Source organism: Medicago sativa, chromosome 6, assembly GCF_051527215.1.
Source record: "Medicago sativa cultivar Bolivia chromosome 6, Bolivia_mono, whole genome shotgun sequence".
NCBI lineage: Eukaryota > Viridiplantae > Streptophyta > Magnoliopsida > Fabales > Fabaceae > Medicago > Medicago sativa.
This window is the reverse complement of record NC_140754.1, coordinates 43,139,465-43,155,890: the sequence shown is the minus strand read 5'-3', so window position 1 is coordinate 43,155,890 and position 16,426 is coordinate 43,139,465. Positions and strand designations below refer to the sequence as shown.

Below are 16,426 nucleotides of genomic sequence, written 5' to 3'. Positions count from 1 at the left end.
CTATTATTAACACTAACAAAGTTAATTGAATACTGAATGCTTCACAGACTACAATATATGTTAAAACCATTGAATTTATTGTCTATCTATCAATCTCATTATACCTGTTTGTATCTACAGGTTTCGGTTCAACCCAAGTTGGTTAATATCACTAATATTAACACCAACAAAGTTAATTGAATACCGGATGTATCTACATACTACAATGAATTTCATGTCTATCAATCAATCTCATTATATCTGTTTGTGTCAACCATCTGGACGATCTAATGGCTTGCTGTGACACTCCTTGTAAACCCGATCTTAAACCTCCAGTCAAGATTGGGAGTTTTCACGTACCTCACTATCTGGAAGCTTTTGTTGAGAAGATACTTCTGCGACTGGGTCCTATCATGAGAACACTAATTCTGTTCTGGTAACCAACCTCCCGTACTACGTCAAGACTAACTCTGATTTGGCTGAACTCTGCAATCCTTTTGGAAATATGACCAGTGCTGATGTTGCTATTGATCATGAGTTTGGCTGTAATGGGCGCTTTGGCTTTGTTAGCTTTTCCACCAGGGACGGCGCTCATAATGCTATTAACCATCTCGATGGGTCCTTCTGCATCAATGCAGCCATTGGAGTTCAATGGGTCCCCCCAAAAACAACCTTCTAACTTCAAAAATATACATTTCCCTCCTACTAGTTACATACCAGTTTAATGACATTTGGTTGTTTAGTGTTCTTTTCACTTTACTTACTCGGCATTTTTAGTTCATTATGAGATGCTGCCCTCCTGTGTTTTTCTTTTTCGATGTTGAGAAATGTGAACCCTCATCGAGTTTTAGTACTTGTCTTAATCACATTAAAGAAGACTTTACACATGCCTGATTTGTTTTACCATAATGGAACCCTGTTTTTATTTTTATTTTTGTTTCAAATTGTTTCAGTTAAGTTGATTACTTATTTCTTTCAGCAGGAGCTTATTTTCCTCAACTGATTTATAATTATAATAGTTGTTTTGTTCTTAGCTATGTAGGATTAACATTCTTATATAACAATTTACTAGCAGGTGTTTGCCTAAAAAATTAGATTGATGTTGCTATGTTGATTATCTCTGGTTTATCTAGTCTAAAAAAAAAATTAAATTTTCCTTCTTTGGGATTTGATATTTGTAGCCATAAAGGGATTTTGTGTTTAAATTGATGTTGCTATGTTGAATTTTTTGCTTTTCAGAATTGTTATTGTTGTGTTATGTGGTATTGGGATAATCGTGTTTTGATATTTTAAGTGATAATAGAGCACTTTTTTTTATAGGGATAAAATGTGGTATAGGGATACTTGGTGAACAACCAGGTTAGCTCTGATCAGTGATTCATTCTTGAGAGTTGTGTTATGTCATCACTCATTCAAATACTTGTGCTTGCAGCTGCTATTTCCGATAGGGATATAGCACACATGTCAGGGAATCAGAGTGATACATTTGAAGTAGGCCTAGGAAACTTGAAACTTGTTTACTCAAGGAAGGAAGGGAAGCTTACTCAATATATCAACAGGAAAAGAAAGGTATGTGATTTGTATGATACATTACTCGTTATATTTTATATCCATTTAGAGATAAAACTTGGAATCTGTTAAGAGGCATGCAGTAGGCTTATTCTTTATTGTCCCTTGTTGAAAGCTCCATATAGCTATATCAATAATTGACTATTGTCTTAATTGAACAGACTACCAGACTGTTCAAAGGAAAAGAACATGCTGAAGTTGTGTTTATTGTAAGTCTTATTCTTTTATTTTTTTTTTCCTGTTTTTCGAACATAATTACTCGATAGTCGATACTTTATTTTATAAGAGCATGTAATCATGAAAAATTTGTTGACATTAGGTTGGACCTATACCGATTGACGATGGAGTGGGCAAAGAAATTGCAACTGAGATTAAAACAAATCTAGCAAGCAGCAAAACCTTCTATACTGATTCTAATGGACGTGATTTCATCGAACGGGTATGTCAAACAGGTTTAACAATTATTTTCTAGTTAGAGTTTTTCTATGACAATACTAAATACAATGAATCAACCTGTACAGGTTTAACTTCTATGATGATGCATACTTGTACAGGTTCGAGAATATAGAAAAGACTGGAACTTGGAAGTGAATCAACCTGTTGCTGGAAATTATTACCCTGTATGTTATGTTGATTTTTAAGCCACGTGTATCACAATATCATACATTATACACATGAAGAAAAAATCTTTCAAAGTTGTCGATTAATGAATTCTATATTCTTGTTTCAGATCAACCTTGGAATTTACCTAAGAGATAAAAGCAAAGAGTTTTCTGTATTGGTAGATAGGTCTGTGGGTGGTTCCAAGTATCGTAGATGGACAATTGGAGCTAATGGTTCATCGGTTTGTTATGCGCTTATGCTCATTATGTATCACTCTATATTATACCAATCAAATAACCAATTGTTGAGAATTTTCCTGATTTTATGTTGAGCCTTATTATTGTAATTTGTAGGATCTTGGCTAGTTGAATTTCTATGCAACCTTGTGAGATATCACTGATTTAGAATAAATGTGTGTACTAGTGCTACCCCATGATGTTAGTATATGTTTTTTTATTAGAACTGATGTTGGAAATTTATGTAAGGCTATGCATTCTGTTATTGTTCTTTTCACTTATGTTGTTGTTGAACTGATGTGTGTACTAGTGTTATAAAAAAAAAATTAAATAGAGAGAATTTAAATGGGGTGAACCGATTTAAATTCAAAGATTTTTGTCTCTTGTTAGCCTTTTTTAAATGGGGTCAACCGATTTAAAATAAAAGATTTTAGATGGGTTCAACCGATTTAAATTAAACGATTTTAAATCGGGTAAAGGGGGCTGACTTAAAATCAAATACACTTTTTAAATCGGCCACCTATAAATCGGATGTTCACCCGATTTAAAAAGTCATATTCACCTGATTTAAAAAGTGTTTTCTGCACTAGTGCCAGCTCCTACATATGGCACATTTCACATGTGTTTGGTGCATGACATATCGGCCCAAATTCTTCGTTTTTTCGTCGGTTTAGGTCTTCGTCTTCAAATAACTTGCTTTCTCATTTAGTGATGTCATATTGGAAATCAATTGAAAGAGTATTAAACAAAGAATTTCATTTTACTGCAATGTTAATTATCCACACTTGTAGCCTTTGGTATTTAGTACACATCTTTTCTAGTTTAATTAGTGATCTCATGTTAAATTTTTTGTTGGAGTACTTTGCTGCAAATATGGTCTTCTAGAACTTCATGATTAGACTTTGTAGATTGGTGTGAAGATATCAATTTACACCAAAACAAACACTACTTAAAAATACCACCTTGGTTTGGAAAGTTTCAGCTGCTTCATCTTGAGCTGAACAATGACAAAGTGAGTCCTTTTGTAAGCCTTAGTAATAATTAATGTAGAGAGATAAAGACATAAATAAGTTTTAAAAAATACAGATAATTAATGACAGTGGAACCCATTTGTGCAGGATCCATTTTTAAAAATTACTCTCTTAAAAGAGCAAGACGGATTTACCTCATGTTATTCATATTGAACTTTATCTTGGATGATTTCTTAATCCATCTCCCTAAGATGTGTCATTTTACCGGAAGCACAATTTTTGATAGTTTATTTCGATGTATTTTGGTTTAAGTGACGGGTTAAAGAGTAAGAAGTCTTCGGTTCAATTTCAAACAAAGAAGAAAAACTAATTTAACAACTAATTAATAACATTTACCTTAAGAGTCTTGTTGACTTCAATTTTATTGACTTGAGTATTGTTGACATTAGTCCTCAAGAAATTATAATCTTGCCCCACCCCTCTCGCATGCCCTCTTTAATTTATGTTTTGCCTCCATATGGATTCTAAAATCTGAAGTGTGTTTTTGAAATTTCAATCGAATTCTATAATATGAAAACAAACTCCATTGAATCTCTTGCAAGTTAGTTTGATTTTCTAATCAAAAACGACAATTGTTGTGGATATGATAACTTATACTACTTCTTTACTTGTACTGGTTTGGTGCACTTCCAAAATTTTCATCAACCACAACAATTGGAAACCCAATATAATTTGTTTTGTATATGTACGTGGTTGTTACGTTGTTTGGTTTGATGGATCAATTCAACTAAAGAATTAATGGTGGTCAATGTTGAGTGCCGTTGTCTCTCCATTGACTCAAACAGACATGTTCGATTACCCAAATAAAATCTCATAGCGGCAATGAGGTGAGAACCATGTTCCATATAATTTATAGGTATATTTTGAAGTGACCAATTGAGTTAGACGCCGCTACCTTGGTGAGATATGTTCAAGCTATTCGGTTAAGTTTGATTTTCTTAGAACATATGAATAAATCACGAGTGCATCAATGAACTAGATGAAGAAATTTCTTTTACTCATCGATGTTCTTGTTGGTGTTTGATTAATAATGTTGTTGTTGAAATATGGTGTTGCAGTTGTTGTTGAATCGTTGATTTCAAGGCAAATTTTTTGTCTTTTGATTATTTTCATATCATAGAATTTGATCGAAATGGAGATTAGAATTCATCCAATCCCCACAATGTCTTTGTTGGATTAGAGCACGGTCCTATATAAAATATCATCAAAGTTTTATGTTAACTGCAACTAACAAAGTAAGTCCTAAGATGTTTCCAGTAATAGGCCCCTCTGATGTTGTACTTATAAAAGAATCGAACCAATAAATTGGTTCATCTCTGAACCTTAATCTTAATCAAAGGTGAAATAAAAAGTAACATACATAATAAAAAATAGAAGGGGGTTAGAAAATATCCCTCTTTGATGCTCTTTGGGTGCAGTTTTGGAGGTTCTGTCTCGTAAAAAATTGGAGCCTGTTTTTGCGCTAAAGGAGAAAAATAAAAATGTATTTTCAGAAAACTATGGTTTAGATGCCAACAACAATACTGGGGTTTGTAGTGTTTTCTCTTGGCAACAAACACTAGGGTTGAGATTGAATCATCATTTGATTCACCTTGAACAAACACTATTAAGATTGAGTCTCTTGGTTACGGGAAGAGATTCGGGATTTTGGCTAGAATTAGGTATGAACACCGATTCTTGTAACCCTTTGGAATATTTTGTAAAGTTATTCAAAAATTATAGTGGAACGGAAACCGGTCTATCCCCTAGAGTAGGTCAGTATTGGACCAAACTAGGTAAACAAATTATCTTGTGTTCTTTCTCTTCCCTCTAGCTGTTTTCTAATTTTGCCTGTGTTTATAACTGTCATCCACATTGATATTGGTTGCGTGCTTAATTTGCTCCACACAACAGGTTTTTATTGGTGTGAATTTTTAACGAATTCACAACAAAAGTAACTTATTTTCCTTTAGATATGCTGATGCTCCACCAATATACTTGAAAGAAAGAAAACTTACAATTATCTGCTAGATCTTTGTTACGATTATCTTATAAAAAGTGTTTAATCTGAAGAGGAAGTTTTTAGAAAGAGAGAGGTTGTATGTTTGGTTTTCAAAGACACCTTGTTTCTACAAACTTCTTGAGATTTAACCTCTCTTTTAACTGAGCAGATTGTAATGATTTGAATGCTTGAAAAATGGCGTATATCTTCTAGTTGATATGAATTTGAGTCAGAAACTAAGAAATAGAATAATGGTTGAAAGGAAAGGCTATGCCTTTTTTGTTGGCATAGATAATGGGAATCATCTAGATTTATATACACATTACAAATGTGTTAGCCTTTATCTGGAAGAAATTAAATTATTGAAGAAATTGGATCTTATATTGCTGATTTTCCAGAGAACAATGATGGAAAAATATTGTCGGAGAGGAATTTGTGAACAATGAAGAGGTTTTGAGTAGTGATGGCTCAGAATTTGATGATGCCAAACAAAATTCACATAGAGGGAAAAAATTGTTCAATGAGACATTTACTTGCTTAAAGAGTTATGAGCAAACTTAGCAGAATTGGAAGCGACTGAAGCACAACAAATCATAAATCTTAAGATGCAAGTCAACAGTAGAGCCAACGGAAAGCAATACAACACTCAAACTCTCAATCTAAATCAACTGCCAAAAATGGTGAGGATCATGTAGTATATCATGATAAGGTGGATGATTAAGGCTATCAAAAAGTTATCTCAAGAGACACTAAGAAAGTTCACAAGGCTGCATTGTTAAAGGTGGATGATTAACCTATTCTAATAGGTCAAAGGTTGGTTCTCGTGATCCTCTGAAATGAAGTGCCTATTTTGTAATTTAAGGGGAATACACAACTTCCCCACTAATTTGGATCTAAAAAAGGTATTTGTATCTTATAACATGACTTTTGTTTTGTTTTTTAACCATGGATGGGATATTGCAAAATTGTCCTTGAACTAGTTAGATAGATTGGGGAATGAAACTCGTTTGGGTTAACAATATAGAAATGGAAGAGAAGGGGAAGTTTGCAATATCCCATCCAAGAGTGAGAGAGAAAAGGTCAACAGATATATTTATCCTAGTCTCCCATAAATGCGAAAGGATTCATAGATGTCTATTAGCAAATGATCGGGTTTTAGTGATTGGTCACATGTGGTGTTAGACTTACAACGGTGAATATTATTTATGTTTACGGATGTTATTTTAAATTTAAATAGAAAATTATTCTTTTTAAAAAATTGTGTTCTTTTTTAATCAATAGTTTATTTTATTATGAGAATCGGGCCTCCAATTTCATAAAGACGGTCTTGGTTGGATTTATGATTCAAATTGCATGAAAGGTTTATTACCAACCTCTTAAAGAAGTTTGTTATATTACATTTTTTCTAAAAATAGTATTATCATTATTTTTAAATAAGTTCTTTCGGTTCTTTAATATTTTTTATCAACATAGTGTTATTTGGATCGTTTAATTAATCTTTGAACATTATACAATATACCACTACATTTAATCTTTTACCCAACAAATTATGGAAAGTGTCAATTTTACCCTTTCTCTTATTTGACCTTCGCCCTACACAATTTTTCGAAAAACAAGAGGAAGCGTTGTTCTTCACCAAATCTCATATTATTCCTCTTCATCTTGCTCCCCTCTATTTTATACAGCCCTATAACACCCATACTAAGCGTGTCTAGAATACTTAGCAAGTGCGTTAACTTAGTACTGGATACATTAAAAATTTACAACGTAAATTACTTGAATGAATGAATAAATACATCAATACAAGTTCGTACAAATGGTAAAACAACGCTAACATCCAGTACATTACATCTGAAAAATACTTAAATCCATGAGAATAGTTTACAACTAGTACAAAACAAGTTCTTCATGATGATCCATTCAACTTCAAGACCGCCTCCTCTTACCAAACTGACCTGCTGATCTGTAAACAAAAGGATTGGGATGAGACATAATATCTCAGTGAGTTCTACCTAATCCTAGGCTATAGGAAACCTCGGGAAACCTATGGTTGCCATATGTCTACAATACAACCATTCGGTTGATTATACATGTGTGAATATCTTGCATACCTAAACGATCGTGCACATACTAAGATCGTATAAGCTTCTACATGTTCATGTACATGGTACCTAACATATCATAAGCATGGTCATATCACATCATAATTTTAAAAGTTAGGGTTTAATGTACATAACTTATCTGAGTTTGTTTTACGGAGTGTAACCGGGTGGAGTAACCCCGAGTACAATCCCATAACATAACCGATGAAAATCCTATCTAAGGTTAACATCGGACTCCTCTTAATGTCGTGCGAGCGTACCTTGCAGAGCGTATCCCGACCCCCTAATGTGAACCTCTTGTATCCCCCTAGCGTGGATTGCAAGAGACATGACATATCATGTTATATTCTTGATATTTCATAACTTAATACACCTTGGCAACATGCTAGCATAAGTAATCTCAACTATCTAAGTCAAGGTTCTATATATTTCCCAATACTTAGAGGTTAGATTACTACCTGAACATAATTCTTGTCTTTTACTCATGTGCCATTCGTTGCCGAACAATGATAATGTTTTCTCATGCATTTCCCTTTTGAAATCTTAAGTAGTAATGTAAATTAGACACTTGATATTGAGGGGTTCATAGGTTAGAAAAAGACTGCAGAGACGGGACTCGGATGACCACTACCGGACCACAGGACGGATGAAAACTCTTGAAAAGGTTTCAAACTCGCCCTTAACTTGCTAATGGCGTGTTTTCCCTTAACTTTACACGCTTTAAGCGAGTTCAACTCGCTTATATCATGTTTCATCAGTCCAGAAGTGCATAAACGTGTTTTGGACTTCAAAACCTCAAAGCCAAGTGTTCTAATACATATAGTACTTCCAAAATGTCATAAAAACATTAGGAATGGAATGCATGGAAAACATTAACATCATTCTAGCAAATCATGGAATAAGGGGTACTAAATACCTAATTCATGAGATTCTAATTAAATACAATTTCTCACACAACAATCACACATAACCCAAGGGTAAGACCTGTTTAAGAAATCACCAATCAAGACTTGTGAAATAATTACCAGCTCAAGCTCCAATTTCCAACTTTGGCCAATACAACCCTAGCCCCTTGATTCCTTATTTGATGATGTTAGAGTTGAAAATAAAGCTAAATTCAAGCTTCTACTTGTTCCTAATTCATGTGGGTACCAAAACATAAACTCAATTCATGCGGGAAAGAAGGTTTGGAAGCTTGGTGAGTAGAGGGAGAGTGAGCCACGTTTTTTTAGAGAGAAGGGAGAGCAAGTTTCAGAATTTTCCTTCTAGAGAGAGAAAGAGCATGAAAAATGAAGGGAAATGCCCCTTGTGGCCTTAAATAGTCCATGCGGCTAAGTTACTAAAATACCCTTCATCTTAAACGTACTTAAATTGATATTGATAACTGAACTTGTGCTTGACTGACTTGCATGACAATATTCTCCGTCCACTACAAGAAAATAGGGAAATGGCGACACTTCATCTGCGACCCTTAACTTGCAACTGCCTCAAAGTGCATTTTTGCAACAGTTGTTGCGGCTGTTTTGTGAACCGTCGCAAGTTTTCTTTGATAATTAATTACAAGACGCGTTATAATTTTCACTGCCCGCTTGACCAAAATTTCATTCCCCCCCTTTCTTTTTTTTTGACGTTCATTCCCCCCTTTCTCACTTTCCCAAAACCCCCAAATCTTTCTACCAAACACAAAACACTATCAAATATTCATCTCACTCTCACTCAATCTCACTCACTCAATCTCAGAATGACGAAAATGACAAAACCAAACCCCCAAAACCTAACATGAGATTCACAAAACCTAACCCCCAAAACCTCCAACAATCGATGCTCAGATTCACAAAACCTAACCCCCAAAACCCCCAAATCCTAACATGATTACGATTATCTATTCAAAGTGGTATTGATTGGTGATTCAGGTGTTGGTAAATCAAATCTTCTTTCTAGATTCACAAAAAACGAATTCAGCCTCGAATCTAAATCCACCATTGGTGTTGAATTCGCTACTAGAAGCATTCACGTTGATGATAAGGTTGTTAAAGCTCAGATTTGGGATACTGCTGGTCAAGAAAGGTATATATAAATCTCTATTTTTTTTTAATTTATTCATTTCTTTCTTATTATTAAACATGAATTTGGAGGAAAGTATTTAACCCTGTATAAGTGCATGTTTTGTAGTAATTTATAGCAAAATGGTTGTAAATTATTTGGTAATTTGGTTAGGGTTGTGCATTAACTGTTGAATAATAGAAGAAATTAGTAATGTCTGTTATTACGAATGTCATTTGGAGTGCCATGAACTTTTCTTAAAATGATGGCTGAAATGAAAGTCAATATAGTAATGCTGTAAACAAACTAGTAAACATAAGGACAAAGATAAACCTAATGATTAAGCATCGGTCGGTTTTGGTTCCGATATGTAGATTTGAAGCAAACCGATGACCTGAAATATGCACCGATTTGTTTAATCCTTACACCCTACTCGTAAGATAGCACCGATTGTTTTGGTTTGGAATTAGTTTTGTTTTGGTTTGCAACACTAAATTTTTATACTATTAAAATTAGTGCGTAAAACCTATTCCAAATACACACACTTAGAAATTGAATGTATGAACAGTCAGAATATTTATGATCTTGAGTTTATCCAATCCTACTGTCAAACCATGAGACGAAAACAACAAATGTAGGGTTTGAATCAGAATGTAACCCTGTAGTCAGAATCCTTCTCCAATAGACTTTTTCTTTTCCTCTCTAATGAGTGATTCATTTGACTAATATAAAACTAATTGCAAATTTACTGTTTTATGTGGTGAGTTGGAGAACCCAGCTTACTCAAGCCTAATGTTCATGAATATCAGGGCTTAGAGCAACCTGGTTGAATACAAAAAATTCCTTATTGCCATAACGTTGGTTCATTTTCTTTCATTGAATGCTTTTGAATGCAGCTGCAAAAGATTTAGAAAGAGGCGTAGTCAGAAATGGATCCTTATCGTATGATGAATTGTGGAGAGTGGAATGAGATAAGTTCCTGGACTGAGTGCTTTTATGCTCCTTTTAATTATTTGAAAGTCTGGAATGACGGTACTTTTCCATCTTTGCTTCTAATTAGTTTCTTTACTCTTTTTTCATGTTTGCTTGTTTAGGTGTTTGAAGCATTTGGTCAAGTTGAGCTGGTCCAGACGCCTCTTGATGACATTGGGCATTGCAAAGGTTTTGGCTTTGTGCAGGTGGATCTTATAGTTACCTATTTGACCAAATTATTTGTATCAATTTTTTATTTATTTATAAATATCCTTATATTGATTAGTTGTCAATATCTTGTGGTACCTGCTTTTAATTTTTCAATGAATTAAAATGAGGAAGAACTTTAATTTGGACCCAACCGAGTAGTGGGGTGTTAACTACTATGAAGCACGGACACTCCTTGGATAAGGCGTGTCCCAGTGTCGTACACGTGTGGCATCCGACACCGACACGACACCGACACTTATAATTACACTGAATTATGTTATTTTCTCAAATTATTAGAAGTGTCTGTGTGTTGTCTGGTGTCCTTGTCCGTATCCGTGCTTCATAGGTTAACAATGCCATTATATTCTATCGTGAATGTAATACATATAGAAATAAAATATAATTTGGCATTCATGAAGATTACGTAAGGTTAATGTGCTCATTGCATTTAATTTTCTGAAAAGGTGAGATAACTTTGGAAGAAAACTGTTTGTTATTTAAATTTCAACTTTTAGGAAACACTTGTTCATAAGGACTTGGTAGACAAAAGTTCGCTTAATAGTATTAGTGTCAACTTGCGGGCAAAAGGTATACATTTCAGAAAATTGTTATATAGTTAGAGAATCATTTGCTGCCATCTTTTGTATGATTGGAAAATGATTTCTTGAAGTCAAATGAGCTATTACACCAATTACAAATTTATAGGTTTTAGGCTTTTAATTTTTCATAATATGATGTTACTTGTTGCATTCTTGTAGCTAAAAGACCTTCTAGAAATTCACATGAAGCTTTTATGATGAAGATGCGTGCTTGTAGGATTGTTAAATAATAAGTTTTTGTTTACAAAGATAATAAACTTAAAAACATGGTATACTGTATATAATGACCCAAAGATTACCTTAAAATTGAAATAACTAATCCTCTTTGTGAAAGCTATCATCTCCTCCTCTTATCTTAAGATATGATGCCTGCTCACATGGTATGTGGTAAAGGTGTAGTGATCCTATGAAATCATTGGCGTGAGAGTATGTGATATTAGTACTTAATAGTTGTCTTTCATAGTATAGAAAGCCTTGTTATTTTTATTGCTTATCTTTGTTTGGTCTCAGGTGTATTATAGGCTTCATATGAATGTTTATCATATAATAATTTCTTATCTATATGCTATTTTATATAATAAAAGATAAAAAGCTTAGTATGGTCTTGTTTTTATGACTCTGTTTTCCAGCACTTAGTCATTTTCAGTCACTGTTTGTAAATTAGGTTTGTGAAATTGTCAGCACGTCGTCTTACCAGATATGAAATTTCAAACAAATGAACATTCACTGCTTTTGTTCTTCAGCAATTATAATTGAGAAAGGTATCAGGGCTGAGTTTTTGTATACATAACTGTGACTGTCTCACTGGAATGTTTTCGTAGTTGTTGTGGTTTCATATACATGTGGTTTTAGTAATCAGTTGAGGTGATGTGTTTGTGTGTGTGTGTGTGTGTGTGTGTGTGTGGGTGTGGGTGTGTGTGATGTCTGATTTTTATTCTTGTCTTTGAATAACAACAATACATTATGTATGTTCTGTTTTGGATATCAATGTCTTTTGCACTTTAGGATGTTCTGATATGTCGTTAAGAAGTTGAAGATAACAAGGGTAGACACATTTAGGTATTTGAAATGTATATTAAGGGTCCACCTCTTCAATGATCACAATTACCTTGTCAAAGAAAGAGCTAAGTGAACTTTGCAGCAACTAAGTAGGAGATACCATTAAAAAATATGTTCCTTTTTCAATGTTAATTACTTTTGCAGCAACTAATTGAATTATTCACGAACTCTATAATTTCTTATTCATGAATTTGGTGGTTTCTAACTTTCTAGACAAATGCACCAATTATTGCATATTGTGTTTTGGAACAAGTTTAACCCTTGTGATACGTCCATGTTACAGGTTAAGAATGTACCTATTCCAAATGGTGAACCTCAGAAACTAGTAGGCAGGTAGCCAAGTCTCTAACAATAAGGCTCTAGGTACGTCACTTGAACCTTTTGTATTTCTAGATTTTGAAGGTCTTCAAGATCAACTTCATCGAATTAACTTGTGTTGAACTTTGTTTTCAGGTTTCTAAGGAATAAAAACTGCAAGCAAACACTTTTTATCTCACTGTATATCTCATAGATTGGTTTCTCTCCAAAAATTACACCGGAAGACAGAAACTTCAACTGCTAGGCATCACTTGCAAGTTCCATGCTAATTGCCTCGTAAGTTCTCCAATTAACACTAACGAACTATGGTTTATTAAATCTCTTTCCGTCTATAATAGCTGCATCTGTTGTGTTTTTTTTCGCAAGATGGACATTGGATCAGTCAAGCCACTTATGGGTTATTGTTTATCTTCCAAATTTTCCTTTCATATGAAGTTACATTACTGAAAGGAAACATCATGACTTTCATTTGTATGAATGCTTGTGGTGACAAATTCAATAATTTTTGTGTTGTCCAACATAGGCTGTCCACACACTATATACATGTTATAGAGCTTTCCCATTGACTGAACACAAGTGTCTATGAGGTGATTCAACCATGATTTACCTCACCTAAAGCAGTAAAGTCTAGTTTGTTTGTGTGGTCACAAGTTATTTTAGTGATAGCCTATGAAAATATGAACATGGCTCTCCCTCTTCTGTTACTCCAGTTTACCGTGTTAGCTTATAGTTTGCTCATTTTTGTAAGTTGTCTCACACTATAGCTCATGAGTCCTCATAATGTCTTGTTTCCCTTATATATATATATATATATATATATATATATATATATATATATATATATATATATATATATATATAGTAAAACTTTAACTGAGCAATTGCATGCACATACTTTCTTTAGGTAAGCTCTAAACGACCCATATCCACATAGTAACTTCTTCCAGGTGGTCCCTTCATTGACAAAAAATGAATATAAGGTAGTTCTTTTGTATACAATGTGATTAAGTTATTGTCATTTGGCAAGCCCTAATGAATGTGTTGTATATATCTCACTGTTTATTTTTTCCATTTAGACATTTTGTAACATTTATCAACTTCATACTCATCCACAAAGTAACTTCTTCCAATCTGCACAAGTGAGTAGCAGAGTAATACTATAACATTGGTTGCAATATGTTGTTAGCAGCTTTCAATACGCTGTCGGTATCTATTTGGTTGCAGGTCTGTTTTTTTTGGCTGGTTCGGGTGGTTTTGGCTGTTTTGGTGCGGTTGTTAGCCGTGTGTATGCTGCTGTCAGCAGCTGTTTCTGTGGTGGCAGGTTGCTGTGATCTGCTGTTTTAGGGTGTGGACGGCCTGTTTTTGCTGTTTTTTGGGTGAGCAGTTTAGTGAGAAGTCTGGGTGGTTCATATTATTCTTTGAAATTGGGAAGCAAACACGCGCGTGCACACACACACACTTGGTTATTTGTAGAGATGAGAACAATTAATCTTAACCGATAGATTTAGATTAATGGCTATCATGTGACTGAGCCTTTTTCCTTTATGTTGAATGTGTATTCAATTTAGTGATCAAGATGTTTTGTTGATGTGTATTCAATTGATATAACATGTAAACTCTTAAGTTTTTCATGCAAGGAATGAACATTTGCGTGTGTTATTGAGTGCAAAACCATTTTGTAGCGTTATGGTATACTAACAAAGAATAACATTTCATGAGCTGATATGAGTTGTTTTTTAAGGTTCCTGTCAGATAAAAACTGCCCCATTCAATTTTTATTTTTTTTAAAAACTCAACATTTGCGACTGTTTGTGAAAGGTCGCAAGCCCCTTTTTTTAAAAAAAAACTTAACATTTGCGACTGTTGGTGAAGGGTCGCAAGTCCCTTTTTTTTAAAAAAAAACATAACATTTGCGACTGTTGATGAAGGGTCGCAACACCTTCTGCGGCAGTTGGTGTGACTGTTCTATGAAGGGTCGCAAAAGACAGTTGCGACCCCAACAAATGTGACTGTTGGGGAACAGTCGCAAATGTACATTTGCGACCCTTCTAACAGTCGCAAAATGCAATTTTAAAAGTCGCAAAATGCAGTTTTTCTTGTAGTGGTCATAATTAACTTTCATGGACATTTGTCCTCTGACACACCCAACTGATAAAAGTCCAGTAACTGATGAGTGGGATGTTACAAACCCAGTAATAGTATTTTGTTACAAGAAAATAAAATATACAACCTCACATCTTCACATTTCCAAACAACATGAACTAGAAAGGAATTTTTTTTTAGATCTTGCACTTTTACAGAAAAATAAAAAACTTGAATTGATCATCACATTATAAGAGGCTATATGGCCCCCAATACACCGTACACGACATGCTCTCTCTTCTTCTGATATGAAGAGAACTTGAGGCATAAAGCACTGGTTGAGGAAGAACCAAACCGATCGTTGCCAATATTTGTTGTGTGTTTCAGGTCACCTCTTCTCTATGTTTTCAAATCTTTTCAGTTGAAAGGGCTGCCATTAAATCTTCATCAGATATTCTAAATACCTGATTATTAATATCCTTGATGGACCAAACATGTTGTATATTCAAACAAATTTTTTGTTTGCTTCCGCTAATAATTCATAATTATTTTGTATTGAATAAATTTTATGAATTATGTTTTTATTGCGACCTAATTCTAACATGCAATTGTCTCAGCACTTCCTCCTACTCCATGGGATCAAAGATTAATAGTTGCAATAGACTTTTAAAATAAGAAGCCATAACCTTATAAAAAAGTTTGAGAAGAAATGTATCATTAAAGATGAATATCAAAAGAAGAAATTTTTAAAACCAAGAAAAATATCTCAATTGAATTGGTAAAATCAGCCTCATTATGAACATCCATTGTGCTTGATGAGACCATCGAACATTTCATTGGTGAATTTTACAAACATTTTTTCATTGGTAAACTAAAATAACTTTTTACAAACACTTTTTCTAGACATTTGTTATCTAGAATTTAATTTTTTTAATTAAAAAATAATGGTAGTTTTAGTAAAATCTCGAAGGAGAAAATCTAAAAAGATGCCGATAAAAAAAGTTTATTAAATCCAATTTATAGGCCCAATTCAAAGCCCATATATTTAATTGTAATAGTTAAATCGAGTTTGCTAGACCCGCGCCCAAACTTGTTCCTAACCCTAAAGTCACCATCATTCTATATATTAGACGCCGCTGCATCTCGTTTTCGCAGTTCCTTCTCCCACTATGTTTATACCTCGTTTCTTCTTCATTTTTTTCTTGATATATGTTGTATTTTCTATTTTGTTTTTTGGTATCTCAATTGTTCTAAGCTTTTTATTTTTAATTTTTGAAACAATCGAGATACCAAGAAACAAAATACAACATATAAATCTGACAATTACTACTGTATTAATATTCAATCAAACTCATAAGCAAACTAGGTTTTTAAGTAGAATTTATTAAATCCATTTTGGATTTGATTTTATAAATCAACATCGGGTTGGCGGCACTCTCGATCTGATTATTTGACCTAGTTATGCGGTTGGTTTCTAGTCAAGATATTATGTCCTCTCGATCAATCCCGGTTTGAATTACAATTGATTAAGATTAAGTTGAACAAGACGTTGGCGATTCTGTTATGAAAATGAGATTAAATGTCTATTATCAAGACAACGAAGTACAAAAGGTATGTCATTAATACCAAATATCCAATCTTA

General features: G+C 33.8%; 1 protein-coding gene and 1 long non-coding RNA gene across 8 annotated transcripts; both read left to right on the top strand.

The window, feature by feature from the left end:
- Window positions 1-221: 221 nt before the first annotated feature.
- On the top strand, window positions 222-2,579 carry LOC146915292 (putative alpha-mannosidase At5g13980). 4 transcript variants are annotated; one of them, XM_085717736.1, is made up of 6 exons: window positions 1,003-1,338; window positions 1,428-1,548; window positions 1,710-1,757; window positions 1,868-1,987; window positions 2,103-2,168; window positions 2,279-2,579. In XM_085717736.1, exons 2-6 carry the CDS (start codon window positions 1,441-1,443, stop codon window positions 2,480-2,482), a joined length of 546 nt encoding a protein of 181 aa, XP_085573862.1. In that variant the 5' UTR covers window positions 1,003-1,338; window positions 1,428-1,440; the 3' UTR covers window positions 2,483-2,579. The 4 variants fall into 4 exon arrangements, with proteins under 4 accessions (XP_085573863.1, XP_085573862.1, XP_085573861.1 ...); XM_085717735.1 differs by having other exon boundaries at window positions 1,005-1,338; window positions 1,412-1,548; XM_085717733.1 differs by having other exon boundaries at window positions 1,010-1,548.
- A 6,631-nt stretch (window positions 2,580-9,210) lies between these two features.
- LOC146915291 (uncharacterized) lies at window positions 9,211-14,373 on the top strand. 4 transcript variants are annotated; one of them, XR_015014550.1, is made up of 6 exons: window positions 9,211-9,568; window positions 10,441-10,722; window positions 12,668-12,747; window positions 12,838-12,978; window positions 13,607-13,682; window positions 13,927-14,373. It is a non-coding gene; the product is annotated as an uncharacterized LOC146915291 (long non-coding RNA). The 4 variants fall into 4 exon arrangements; XR_015014549.1 differs by having other exon boundaries at window positions 10,354-10,722; window positions 13,779-14,373; XR_015014548.1 differs by lacking the exon at window positions 13,607-13,682.
- Window positions 14,374-16,426: the final 2,053 nt, after the last annotated feature.

What these genes read in the sequence shown, in the direction of transcription:
- LOC146915292 (XM_085717733.1), top strand. Translation starts at nt 1,378, where the DNA reads ATGTCATCACTCATTCAAATACTTGTGCTTGCAGCTGCTATTTCCGAT. An exon ending in ATATCAACAGGAAAAGAAAG is followed by an intron (nt 1,549 to 1,709) that starts GTATGTGATTTG and finishes TTAATTGAACAG; the next exon opens with ACTACCAGACTGTTCAAAGG. An exon ending in TTGCTGGAAATTATTACCCT is followed by an intron (nt 2,169 to 2,278) that starts GTATGTTATGTT and finishes TTCTTGTTTCAG; the next exon opens with ATCAACCTTGGAATTTACCT.